At 36.9% G+C, this 13,038-nt stretch overlaps 6 protein-coding genes across 6 annotated transcripts; 5 read left to right on the top strand and 1 right to left on the bottom strand.

Annotated features, from left to right (window-relative positions):
• Positions 1 to 144: 144 nt before the first annotated feature.
• FDP41_010919 (uncharacterized protein) lies at positions 145 to 1,766 on the top strand (the record flags this gene model as incomplete). Its single annotated transcript, XM_044701269.1, has 4 exons — positions 145 to 467; positions 522 to 1,305; positions 1,361 to 1,535; positions 1,585 to 1,766. The coding sequence occupies 4 exons, from the start codon at positions 145 to 147 to the stop codon at positions 1,764 to 1,766; spliced, it is 1,464 nt and encodes a 487-aa protein (XP_044567653.1).
• A 78-nt stretch (positions 1,767 to 1,844) lies between these two features.
• FDP41_010918 (uncharacterized protein) lies at positions 1,845 to 2,782 on the bottom strand (the record flags this gene model as incomplete). Its single annotated transcript, XM_044701268.1, has 2 exons — positions 1,845 to 2,235; positions 2,340 to 2,782. The coding sequence occupies 2 exons, from the start codon at positions 2,780 to 2,782 to the stop codon at positions 1,845 to 1,847; spliced, it is 834 nt and encodes a 277-aa protein (XP_044567652.1).
• Positions 2,783 to 3,202: 420 nt separating this feature from the next.
• Positions 3,203 to 5,876, top strand: FDP41_010917 (uncharacterized protein; the record flags this gene model as incomplete). The annotated part of the gene is made up of 4 exons (XM_044701267.1): positions 3,203 to 3,208; positions 3,263 to 3,406; positions 3,470 to 5,669; positions 5,722 to 5,876. The coding sequence occupies 4 exons, from the start codon at positions 3,203 to 3,205 to the stop codon at positions 5,874 to 5,876; spliced, it is 2,505 nt and encodes an 834-aa protein (XP_044567651.1).
• Positions 5,877 to 5,954: 78 nt separating this feature from the next.
• Positions 5,955 to 7,958, top strand: FDP41_010916 (uncharacterized protein; the record flags this gene model as incomplete). Its single annotated transcript, XM_044701266.1, has 1 exon — positions 5,955 to 7,958. The coding sequence occupies one exon, from the start codon at positions 5,955 to 5,957 to the stop codon at positions 7,956 to 7,958; it is 2,004 nt and encodes a 667-aa protein (XP_044567650.1).
• A 635-nt stretch (positions 7,959 to 8,593) lies between these two features.
• On the top strand, positions 8,594 to 9,460 carry FDP41_010915 (uncharacterized protein; the record flags this gene model as incomplete). The annotated part of the gene is made up of 1 exon (XM_044701265.1): positions 8,594 to 9,460. One exon carries the CDS (start codon positions 8,594 to 8,596, stop codon positions 9,458 to 9,460), a length of 867 nt encoding a protein of 288 aa, XP_044567649.1.
• A 642-nt stretch (positions 9,461 to 10,102) lies between these two features.
• On the top strand, positions 10,103 to 12,775 carry FDP41_010914 (uncharacterized protein; the record flags this gene model as incomplete). The annotated part of the gene is made up of 1 exon (XM_044701264.1): positions 10,103 to 12,775. The coding sequence occupies one exon, from the start codon at positions 10,103 to 10,105 to the stop codon at positions 12,773 to 12,775; it is 2,673 nt and encodes an 890-aa protein (XP_044567648.1).
• Positions 12,776 to 13,038: the final 263 nt, after the last annotated feature.

Below are 13,038 nucleotides of genomic sequence, written 5' to 3'. Positions count from 1 at the left end.
TCATTCCTTTTTGATTCTTCATGGAATTACATATACTGCTTCTGAATCACTAGAAGAGGTTCCAATAGTCAATCAAGGTAGAGAGACGACTTCATTCGTTTCAGTTCCAAATATCAAAAATCGTAAATTTGAACGTTAAAAAAAATGTCTCAAAATAGGAAATCCAGAATCTTACACCACCACACTTCTTCGATCCTCAATGCAGCATCCTCATCTTCAAACAATACACCCAGAAGATCCGATATGCAACATTCAAATTTATTCAAAATATATGACTATTCCGATCAGGCCAGGCATATTAGCTTGAGTACATTTTATGAAGGAAAACCATACTCGTCACAAATTCATTCAAGGGATCATAAAGCTCATTCATCGATTGCAAAAATAGTTGGATCGTTTGAATTACTAGAACAAGTGGAGATTGACAAGAAGGATTGGAAAGATGCAATCAAGTCATTGCAAAAAAGGTTTGTGTTCGATTTGCTTAAAGATATGTACTGAATTGCTATATTCTTCCAAAGAGGTGAGATAAGAACAGACTATGATGTGGCGCTTCTTGTTTCGTTAGCAAAGAGGTTAAAGTTCTTCTCTGATCCATCTCTCGAACTTGCTGACCAAGACATTGAAGAATGCATGAGATTTGCTTCATGTGAAACCTTGAAAATTAATGACATTATTTGTGAGCTCGAACACAACACAAGACCGTCCTTTTTTTATGTTGTTCTTAAGGGAAGTGTTGGTGTATTATTATCATCCTATCCGGCTACATCATATTACTCCAAAATGGGGTTGAAACCAAACCAGGTGATGTCTGCACCCACCGAATCTGTTGCTTCTCCAAGGAGTGGCTTGTCCTACAAGAATATTTGTTCTCTCTGTACAGGAGATTCCTTTGGAGAGCCTTTTTTGAATGACATCTATGCAAGAGAAGGTGCTTGGAAATGGATATCAAACGAAGAAACTGAGATACTTAAAATACCGCATGACGTTTATACCAAAACACTAAGACACAAGCATGAAAACGAATTGAAATCTCGAGTGAAGTTTTTAAAAACGTTAGTTCTTCCAATATTTGCTGGGTACAAAGACTCTACTTTATATGAGCTTGCTAAAGCTTTTTTTGTTCAACATTTTCCTTCCAGACATACAATTCTTAGACAAGGAAAAGAAGGAAAGGTAATGTACTTCATCAAGTCAGGAGAGACGGCTGTTCTAAAGAGACTCAAGTTTCAGGAAAATCTGGGCCACAAAATTTTAGAATATGTGAAATTTGTTGAGTTGTGCAGACTCAAGCCAAAGGAATATGTAAGTAGTATTTATGTTATAGAGATGATTTTGGGAATGAACTGTCCTGTCAAAGTTTGGAGAACGAGTTTTAATTTATGGAGGAGAAACAACCGAAGAGGAACAACAGCAGACTAACAGTGAGTCTAGCTCGGTCATGTCTCCAAAAAATAGATACACCAGGCTTGCATCCATTTACACTACCTGTCCAACGGTTCTATATTGTATCAATAGAACATGCTTCACAAATTGTAAGTTGACAGAATGAGTATTTTTTTATGCTAAATAAGAACTAATTAGTTTTCAACAGGGAAGCGGTCTCTCGCATGCAGAAATATGCGAGTACATATCCAAAAGAAAAAGAAATCAGGAAAGTGTTTTCCCAACAACAATCATGGGAAAGGTTCAAGTCTAGACTTGTGGAAGAAATCATTGAAATGCCAAAAGACTCGTTAACGTCTCCACGTAGTCGAAAAATATAAATCGGCTTTACCTTGTTCATAGACCTGCCAGTGCCAACAAATAAACCCTCAAAAACTTCTGTACAAATCACGTGTTATTTATTTATTCTTCTTTTCCAAATCCAATTTTGAAAGGAAATCTTTTGCTTGTGGAGGAAGCTTCTCATAAACAACAGACAATTGTTCCTTTGCCTTTTGACAACCAATACTGACGGCATGATCAATTTCAGTTTGCTTCCACTCATAAATTAATGGAAGAGTGAACAAGACATTCAAAGCAACATATAAGAAAGTAGTTCCTGAAATCTTCTTTCCGAGCCAGCAGATAATTTGCACAACCAAAGCAAACAAGAGTGACTTGGACAAATTCTTACAACTCAAAATGTCAACGTAGTACTTTAAGACAGCATTGACGTTTGCAACGACTCCGCTGACAATCTTGTTGACAAGGGCTTCACTGATTTGAACATCTTCGAATGGGAATTTGAGACTGTGATTGTTGGGTGCAAATGTTCAAATGTTGGTAATCATCACAACAAGATTAATTGACAACATTATCATCAGTCAAAAATCAAAACTTGATGAAATACATACTTTGGATTATTTTGGACAATCTTGAATACAACCATATATACAATGGAGAGAATAACTTGAACTAAAATAATTCTACCGACAAGAGTAACAACGGAAAATTCATACTTGACAATGAGAAGGAAGAGAGCTTGAATGGTAAGGAAGATTGGAAGAGTAACCAAATAATTTCTCCACATGATTACATCAACAGCACTCAATTGGTCCATTGGAGTTTGGTCGGCAAGACCCAATCTGATTGGAAGTGGCTCTCCAAGACTTGTTCTCTTTGATGATGGAGTAGTAGTTGTGCTTGCCTTTGCTTCTGTTTCCAATTTCTTTGATTCGGCTACAACAGGCTTCAAATCCTCGGTTACAGTCTTTTGAGACTCCTCTTGTCCTTGTTGTCGTTCATCACCAACAACATCAGAAAAACTGGTTTGTTCCAATTCCTCAGATCCTTGCATCTTGATGGTTTCGAAAGAGAGATAATAAGTTAAAGCTGTGGTGGGGCTGGCTTGTTTGGCAAACGGAATGTTATTTTTTGATTTTTTTACAACAAAAATTTAAGCAGACGATATTTTAAGCTCCTTCCGTGCTTGTGGTGATGTGTCACTTGTTGAGATGATTGTTCGTTAAAACAGGACACCCTGTATCTCTTCATTCGACTCTTCATGACCTAAAATATCATATCCAAATGCGCCTTGGTAATTGGTTCAGCACTTCCGATCAAAACTCGCATGAGAGTGAGATTAAAATTAGTGATTTTTCGTTTGGTTCCACCAAGAAGATTCCTTTTGCTCATCGAAAGGCTATCGCCTGTGTCTTGTAAACTTTATTGGAGGGATTTTTCAATTTGAAAAAAAACAACAATATTGCATACCCTGATGAATGTAAGTTCTGGCAAATCGATAAAAACGGTTTCAAATAACGACGATGCTTGAAAGATTGAGGAAATATTAGGCAAATCGCCCTCTAAGGCCTGCGCTCTTCTTGAAGAATATTATAAAGAGAAAGGAGATATTAGTAAACAAGATACATCATCATTCAACAGAGAGCAAGCCCAAAAGCTTTGTGATCTCTTACTCAAAGTAAGTTACTTTCATGTCCTACTCAACCAGAGAGCCTAATCACAACTTAATGCGCCAATGAAGGAAAGCGAGAAAGAGAATGTTAGAGTGGACAATATTAGAGTCATCCTTCGCTTGATGGCCAACATATCTGATCACGATGAGGCTGTTCTTCAACTTCTTTCAGTTGACTCTTTGTCCTCTTCATTGATGATTTTATTCCAGGCCATTGAAAAGTTCCTTACGAATCAGCTTCCAGAGGATGAAATGAGCGCTGTTGAAGCACGTATTAAGGACGGCTGGGAAAAGCTTTTTACCAACTTTTTAATCACCATACATTCTCTATGTGAGAGAGTTGAAGGTAAACAAATATTTGGAGAAAAGTTTATTCCTGCTTGTGTTCGTGTGGTCAAAGAGAAAGGCTATGATGTTTTCGTGAGAAGGCACGCCGCAGAATGCATCAACCAAATGATAAAACATTCAAAAGAGAACAAGAACGTACTTCTTCAAGAGTCTCATCTCATGAATCAATTGGCAGAAAGTTTAATTAGTTCCGGAGATTTTACCTTGCAAGCCAATATCACAGAGGTGCTGTTTCGTCTATTGAGTTGGAGTAATATGAGCGATTCAACTCTCAAGAGCGTGTTCAGCTGCTTTGAGGATCTGTCAGATAAAATCGTAGTGATATTTAAAAAGATCAAAGGAGATGACACATTTGTCGATTGTATTCGATCGTTTGTGATGGAAATGAACGAGCAAATCAGTGAAGAAAAGAGAACTGTCTATTCCATTAAGACATCAGAAATGAACATGGGATCTTTTACTTGCTTCCCTGAGTGGGTAGATTTTGGAACTAAATCAATGAGCTGCTTCATTCCACAACCAGACGATGAAACAAAGGATGTTGTTGATTTTGAATATACAAACATTCGAACATTAAGGCTCTCCTATAAACAGCAAAAGCTGATTTTACAGCTGTTCAATGAAATTGCAGGATTTGAAGGATGTTACGACGCAACCAAGGATGATCAAGTCATTGGCATTAGTATGACCAAGGAATCACTTCAGCTCATCAAAAAGAATATTTCAGGCTTGATATCAGTTTGCAGAGAGAAAAACAAACAGAAAGAAGACTTGCTGAATCAGCCACCTATTCCTGAAGGAATTGTCGGTGACACTCCAAACTCAAGAAAGGTCTCCATTACAGCCATTCCATTAAGAACCAGTGGTTCTGCCTCTACACCTCCCACGGATGAAATGAAGCAAACTGTGAAGGAGGTGTCCATCCAGGCTCAGCAGCCTCAGGAAAAGAATGAAAGTGTGCAAAAGAAAGAAGCCTCCGAAAAAACAAGCGATGTGAAGGACAAGAAAGAGAAAAAGGATGAAAAAGAGCCATCCTTAAGGTCGAGAGCCAAATCATTAAGCTCGGAAAAGAAGGAAAAACCACAATCATCCAAGAAAAGGGCTGCCACAACATCAAAAAAGAAAACAAAATCTGTTGAGATTGCTCCTCAAGTTACTGAAATACCAGAGATTACCACAAAGATTGGCGATTTGCTTGAACAAGTAGTCACCTCACCAATACCAGAAATTGAAAAGCAAAGAGATGACACATCCTCTGTGGCTAATAACGATAGGGTGTCTGACTGGGAAAATATTTTCGACAGGCCTCTTCTTGGCTTCTCAGATGCATTCTCCACCGCAACCACTAGTACTACTGTCTCTAACTCTGTACTTGATGATCTTGACACAATGTCCCACGACACCGAAAGATCACCTCTTGTACCACGAAGGCTTTTTGAAGAACCTAGTGAGATAGACACCACTTTTGGAGGATTTAATCTGGATGATACAAATATGGAATTGGAAAAAACTCCAGTCAAAGCCAAGAAAAAAGGAACAAAGAGAAAGAAAGAAGATGCTTTGGATGACGACGATGACTTTTCGAGCGAGGTTGCAGCAATGATGTCCACAATCATTAAGAAGCAGCAAGAAAAGAAAAATAGAAAGATTGAGGCCATAAAACAAGCTTGTGCTGAGAAGATTAAGAAGATGATAAATGACACAAAGAAAAATAGGTTGAAAGAAAGAGAGGCCTTAGCAACCTGTTACAAACAAAGCGTCCTGGAAATTGAAGAGTCACAAATGAGACTTGCAAAGAAAATGAGAGCTACATACACAAAATTCCAACAAGACATGGCCAGTTATGCTCAAAAGCATCAAGAGCTAGACGCAAGAAGAAAAACTGAACACGAGCTGCACAAAGAAAGGTTGTCTTTATTGAGTAAGTAATATTTTTCTGAATGACAAATAGTTTACAAATTCTTTGTGTTCAGAAACCAAGGACTTAACCGAGTGCTCTCTTTTAGAGAAAAAGGTTAAGGAAGAAATTGCTAAAACCAACAAGGAAATGGATAGTGTGATGAGACCGTCCGAGACCTCAGACAAAGAGAAACAGCTGAGAGCTCTCATTGTTCAGCTCTTCAAGTGAATCAAATGAGTGTGTCAACAAAAAAGTTGAAAACAAAAAGTTTGCGACAATAAAAAAATCCATCCGCATCTCATCATCATGCAACAAGATTCATCATCCACTCCAACAACATCGACATCATTCGGAGTGTGTTGGGAACCCAACAACAATGGAAGTATTTGCAACTTTGCAACTCTATCTCAAAGCAAAAATCAAATTAATGTATATTCCGGAGAGAATTCTCAACTCTTGTTGCAATTAACACTTCCTCTTGATTTACAAACAAAATTTTCTTCAATGAGTTGGATTTCACTCACTAGTAATTTGGGACTCAGCGAAGATGAAAAGAAGAGAAAGAAACCAAACAAATCATATATCCTTTCTGGTACAATGGATGGAAAGGTTATTGCTTTTGATACCGAAAGAGGAAGAGTTGTAAAGAGTATTCAATTAGCACCAGCATCATCTGGCTCTCCAATTTTAAATGTAAATTGTCCCGATGGTAACAGAATATTTGCAGCCCTTTCTCCGAATCTAATTGCAGGAACTCACTTTCTAGTTAAATCTAACAACACCAAAGTAGATTTAAACAAGATTTGTTTCGAAGATATTACTTGTTTGAGTGATAATTGTGGACATTTGAACGGAGCTGATGTTTTTGCTATTGCGAACGCAGGAAAAACTCAATTATTTCAAGTCAATACTCAACAACGAGTTTGTGATTTTCAAGGCCATGAGAATGGTGCACACCAAACAGTATTTATTCATTCCGATTTACTCTTGACTAGATCCAACGATGATAGATATGTCAACTTATATAATTTGAGCAACGTTATGGCCAGTACTCATACACATGGATTGAACACTTCTAATTTTATTGAACAATTAATGAGCACATCTTCTAGCTCATCGGATTTAATTGCTCCTAATAAGGTATTAACATTGGATGGAAATGTAATCGCTATTGATGGATTCTATCGATCCAAAAAATACTTGGACATTCTTGCAGTGTCACATTCGGGACTATTAACTTTGTTTAGACTGAAACCTGCAGATAATTCCTCCTATGAAATAGCTTCAAAGGCCACTGTCAAGTGTCACCAATCTAAAGGTTTTGGAAAGGTCATTTCAGCTAAATTCATTGATGAGTGTCGTTTAGTTCTTGCAATGGGCTCTCCTCTTTTCCCTAATATTCAAATTCTGGACTACTCATCCAATGAAAAAGATCAAGAAGGCTTTTTGTTCACTGAAAAGGAATTGGTGATTGATGATCAACCAATTGTTGCTGGTTCAAAGGATAAATTAATTGGATCTAAGGGAAGTGCTTTTTCGAGCAATATTGTTTTAGGAAGTGCAAATATGGAGACTCCAAATGCCCGATTTGCTCAAGGTCTCTCAAAATCTGACGGACAAAAGACATTCCAAGATATTCTTTCACAACAACAAACAACATCAACCAAGAAAGAAATGACACTTTCTGAGTCGGGAGTTCCAGTTATGAAATTGAATTCATCTCTTATCACTGCACTAAAGAGCCACGATGTAGGAATGATTGCCAAATGCTTATCTCATTCCGATTTTGATTTAATTGAATCCACAGTCCAAAATCTTTCTTCGACATATGCAATCAAGTTACTAGACGTTATTATTGAACTGTATGGAGATTTTTCACAGACAAGAGATACACTAATCTACTGGTTACGATCACTGTTGGTTAATCATACTTCACATATCATGTCACAGAGGGACATCATTGAAAGATTATCACCAATTTATCACTCAATTGATACAAGATTGAGAATGCTTCCAGCCTTAATGGATCTTTCTGGAAGATTGGATCTTTTGCTTTCAATTGGAGGATATGCAAAAGTTGATTTTGGAACATCAGACAACATCTCAACATCAATCACCAAATCTAAGGCAAAGAAATTTACCATCGTGGATAATGCAGATGACAGCGATGAAGAAATTGTTGAGATGATTCAAGCATCATACAACAAGAAGAAACCAAGAGGTGATGAAGAGGATGATTATGACGTTATTGATGATGACGATGTTGAACGTGATGATGAAATCTTGAAGGGACTGGAAAGAAGAAAATAAGAAGGGATGGTTTGGTGACATGGAAAATGATGAAGATTTTAGTGATGAAGAAAAGAGGCTCGAAGAACTCTTGGATAAAGAAGAGCAAAAGATGAAATCTAAGGGGTCCTTTGATGATGAAGGCGATGAGGAAGAAGAGGATGACAATGATGCCATGCAGGATGAAGACGATTTTGAAGATGATGAATAAACAATTTTAAAAATGTCAACAATCATCAAACGATTCACGATCTTTGTGTTGTTTCTCTCTGCTATTGCCATTTCACATCACCTTCGGAATTTGAATAGTAACAACCACTTGACACAAATCATGACACAATCAACAACAACAACATTAACCAACAAAGATTCCAATCAATCGTATCCAATCCATATTACAATTTCACTTCTGACTGCTCCACGATACATGTCACGTGATAAAGAACTCACAGAGACAATCTTTTCCGATTGCCAATGAGTTGGAACATTTATGGATACAATCCAATCAATCATTCATTCATCCAGGTGCTACCACTGCTACAACTAGGCACAATGATGACAACCATTTTTCAACCAATATTCTCTCCTCAAATCTTCTTTTTGAATTCTTTATTTTGAATCATCATGGATCTGAACATGTCAATCTTTATGAATTTATGGATGATTTAAGAAAACAATCACGATACTCCATTTCTCAATTTATTAAACAAAAAGGATGGATTAATGAAACTTTATTGAGAGAACAAGTCGAGGCCGAAGAGGATGAAGAAGAAATTTTCGAATTTGTGGGAAATCAAACCTACTTTGATCAATTCAAACGAAAAGCCAAACTTCCAAATGAAACCATTGAATTAGAACCTTTCATTTCAGAATCCATTCCGTTGTATTTCAGTTATAAGGAATTTTACTTTCCTCTCAAAGATGCTCCAGTGGTTTTTAAACAAACTCATCATGTTGCTTCCTTATTGAGAGAGAGTTATTATCGTTTATTGAAAATTTATCATGGAGATGAGAAACGAGTACGTGACAAGAGTTTCATCTTGTTATTGGAAGATGATTTTCCAGTGTGTGAAAATCACATGAAAAAATTAATTCAATTACTTCAAATTTCACAAATTCAATATCCTGAAAATTTATGTGGAATATTTATGGGTACTGGAGGTAGTTCCATATTAATCAACAGTTCAGTTCTTCCTCATTTGTCTCAAGTTCTTAGAAAAGATCCAACCTTTGAAAATGGAAGATTATTTAAGAATGAAGATGGAAGTATTCGACCATTACCACATGATGTAATGATTCAATCTTGTTTATTGGGTGAATTTGAAGATTGTCGAGAGAATCCAGTGCTTCGAAACTGTAAATCCATCGTTTCTGATCGCCTCTTTTTTAGACATGCAGGAGAAAAAGCTCCAACAGATAAGTTTTTGTCACACAAAGGAAATAAGTGGCAATGTGGATGGAGAAATCCATTGACTTCTTCACCTAGCTTACCACCCGTGGTGTTGTATCAGTTTTTGCAATAACGATGCTATTATGATTTGAATGTTTGAATGAGCATGAGCGAGTATATTTATACTTTTCTACCACACAAATGGACAACCCTAAGATCATTCAAGAGAGCCACTTTCGAATGCGACATGCCCATCTTTTACTGTGTGTGAATGGTTCTCTCTTCCTCATCGAGAACCCCAAACTCTTCAACAAACGAAAATTGTGTGAAATATTTGTTCGAACACATTGTAAAACCTGTGTCTGACCTTCTGAAGGTTGAATGAAAAATTGGAACAAAAAAATTTTGAATCCTTTGTGTCCTTCGTTGTTGTTGTTGTTGTTGTTGAAATTTTCTCTCTTCTTCACGAACAAAAAGCCGAGCACGAAGGGTTTTTGGATTTTTCAATCTCTCTTCTCATCAATTTTAATTCTCTTTTCAAAATTGATTTATATAGAGTAGCAACATTGTGTGTTGTTGGTCTGACTTGATTACAACCAGTGAGAATTCATTCAACAGCAACGGTAATCCGGATTGTTGTGCTATTTTCAGAGTTTCAAAGCATTCGTAGTAGATAGTTCGTACGCACGGCTCTTCAAGCTAAATCCTTCATCAATACTTCTCATCATCATCATCATATATTCTCTTTTTATATTCTTTTTATATTCAAACAACAATGAGTACATGGACACCTGATCAACGTGGTCTTCTTGAAGTGATGGAACTTCTCGCTAACAGCAGGAAGGGAAATACTCAAATTCAACGGGAATGTACCAAGAAAATGAATGAACTCAACAATAACGTTCCCGACTTTAATATTTATTTGGTTCATATTTTCGTTAGATGCAAAGACATTGAACCTGCAATCAGACAAGCTGCTGGTCTGATTTTGAAGGCCAATTTGAAACAAAAATTAGTAACTCTTCAAGATGCTGCAAAGGACCACTTGAAATTATTACTTTTGGAAGCCCTCGGTGATGAAATTCAATTCATTCGATCGACTGCTGGAACTCTTATATCCTTTATTCTATACTGGGATACTGTTGAAGCTTGGCCAACATGCATTTCTCAACTTGTTTCAATCCTTACAAACAACACGAATAATGTTACACTGATCAGTGGTGTGATGGATTGTATGTCCAAAGTTTGTGAGGATAACTATTCTCAATTTGTTGGATCTTATGCCGACCAACTGGCATATCTAATTCCTACTTTAATTAGATTTTTGGAATATCCTTCAGAAAATGTGAAAAGAGATGCTTTAGGATCAATACTTCACTTTTTCCAATTGGACCCACTCCCAACACACTTATTGAATAATATGGACTCATTCCTCAAAAACCTATTCAACATTGCAAACGAAAATGCAGTCGTTCTTCGAAAATATTCATGTCGTGCATTTGTCATGCTATTGGATACTCCTGAATTTTTAAGAAACGCAATTTCAACTGTTTTCGAATATATCATCCATTGCATATCTTCTGAGGATGAAACTCTTGCTTTGGAGGCATGTGAGTTCTGGACTGTTTTGTTGGATCTTGATCCAAAGAACTCGTGTCAACAATTTTATCCAATTCTCCAAAATTATTTGCCTCAGTTGGTTCCTGTTTTGTTAGAAAAGATGCAATACTCTGAATTTGAACAACAATCTCTTTTACATGACTCGGAAAGACCAGATAGAGAGTCTGATATTGATCCTTCAGTATATCATGTGAAACCAAAAGACACAATCGAAGAGGAGGGCCAATACGACGAGGATGATGAAGACTATGAAGATTGGGATGAAGAAAATGGAGGAGATGATTGGAGCTTGAGAAAATGTGCTGCTACTTCTCTTGATTTATTGTCTAACATTTTTGGCTCTTCTATTCTCCCATTCCTATTACCTCAAATTGAGAAAAAGATGTCTCCAGAGATGCCTTGGCCAGTTAAAGAAAGCGCAATTTTGGCATTAGGAGCAATATCAGAAGGATGCATGACTGGAATGTTGCAACATCTTCCTAAATTAATTCCATACATGCTCACTTTAATCGACGATGATAAACCTTTAGTTAGAAATATTACATGCTGGAGTTTGAGTAGATACTCCAGATGGATTGTAGAACAACCATTGGATAGATACTTTGAACCAGTACTAGCAGCCATTCTCAAGAAAATGTTAGACAAGAACAAGGTCGTTCAAGAAGCAGCAAGTTCTGCATTTGCAACACTTGAAGACCATGCTAAGACTCTTTTAATTCCTTATCTTAAGCCAGTGTTGGAAACCATTGCGAGCGCGTTCCAAATCTATCAAAAGAAAAACGTATTTATTTTATATGATGCTATCAGAACATTGTCTGACTCTGTTGGAGCTCATTTGAATAAGCCAGTGTTTATCCAACTGATTATTCCACCACTCATTACCAAATGGAACTCATTATCTGACGATGATAAGGACTTGTTACCACTCCTTGAATGTTTAACAGGTGTCTCGACTGCTCTTCAATCTGGATTCCAATCTTTTGCTGCTCCAGTATTCCAAAGATGTCTCAGAATTATTCAAAACACATATGCAATGGAGACCAAGAATCCAGAAGAGGCTGATAAGGATTTTGTCATTTGTGCTCTTGATCTAATTGGAGGAATATTGGAAGGTTTAGGAACATCAGCCACTTCTTTAATTCTTACTGGACCAGAGTTGTTAAACGTTTTATTTTTATGTATTAAGGACAAAATTCCAGAAGTAAGACAAAGCGCATTGGGTGTCATTGGAGATCTTGCGAAAGAAAGCGTTGAATATCTTCGGGGAGCACTTTCAGAATTTTTGCCTATTATGATTGCCAATCTCAATCCTAAAACTGCATCTGTGTGTAGCAATTCTTGCTGGGCACTTGGTGAGATTACACTCAGGATTGGTACTGATATCACTCCTTATGCTACTGAAATGCTGGCTAAAATGATTCCAATTCTCAACTCGTCAACCACTTATGCCACTTTAGTCGAAAATCTTAGCGTTTCTATCGGCAGAATAGGATTGGTTTGTCCAAAGATAGTTTCTACACAATTACCAACAATTTGCAAAAACTTGTGTATGGGATTAACAAAGGCCAGAAACAAAACAGAAAGAGAGCATGGATATGCTGGATTGTGTGCTATCGTTAGAGAAAATCCACAAGGTGCCATTACTCATTTCCCATTTGTTCTAGATGCCATTTCGAATTGCCCTGATCCAAGTGCAGAGCTAAAGCATGAATTTATTACCATTCTTCAAGGTTTCAAGCAAGGCATGGGTGAACAAGCATGGTCATCATTTTTATCTACAATTCCAGAAGATATAACCCTCAAACTTAGACAAGAGTATAATATTTAAATATCCGTTAGTCCATTATTTGGAATTCTTTAGAGACCCACAAAACCAACTATAGCATGATCAACCAAAATTAATCATCAGCCTTACAACAAAATACCATTTATTCACAACAGCCATCATCAACAACCACATCAGCCTTAACAATATCCACCAACAACATCATTCATCATCAGCAACCACCATCCCAACAGCAACAGAATAAACAAATGGTTTTTAAAGACATTTAATGAGAACTCATTTGGTTTTTAGTACGAGAATAAATT

Source organism: Naegleria fowleri, assembly GCF_008403515.1.
Source record: "Naegleria fowleri strain ATCC 30894 chromosome Unknown tig7, whole genome shotgun sequence".
Classification (NCBI taxonomy): Eukaryota; Heterolobosea; class Eutetramitea; order Acrasida; family Naegleriidae; genus Naegleria; species Naegleria fowleri.
This window is presented reverse-complemented; position numbering and strand designations above follow the sequence as displayed.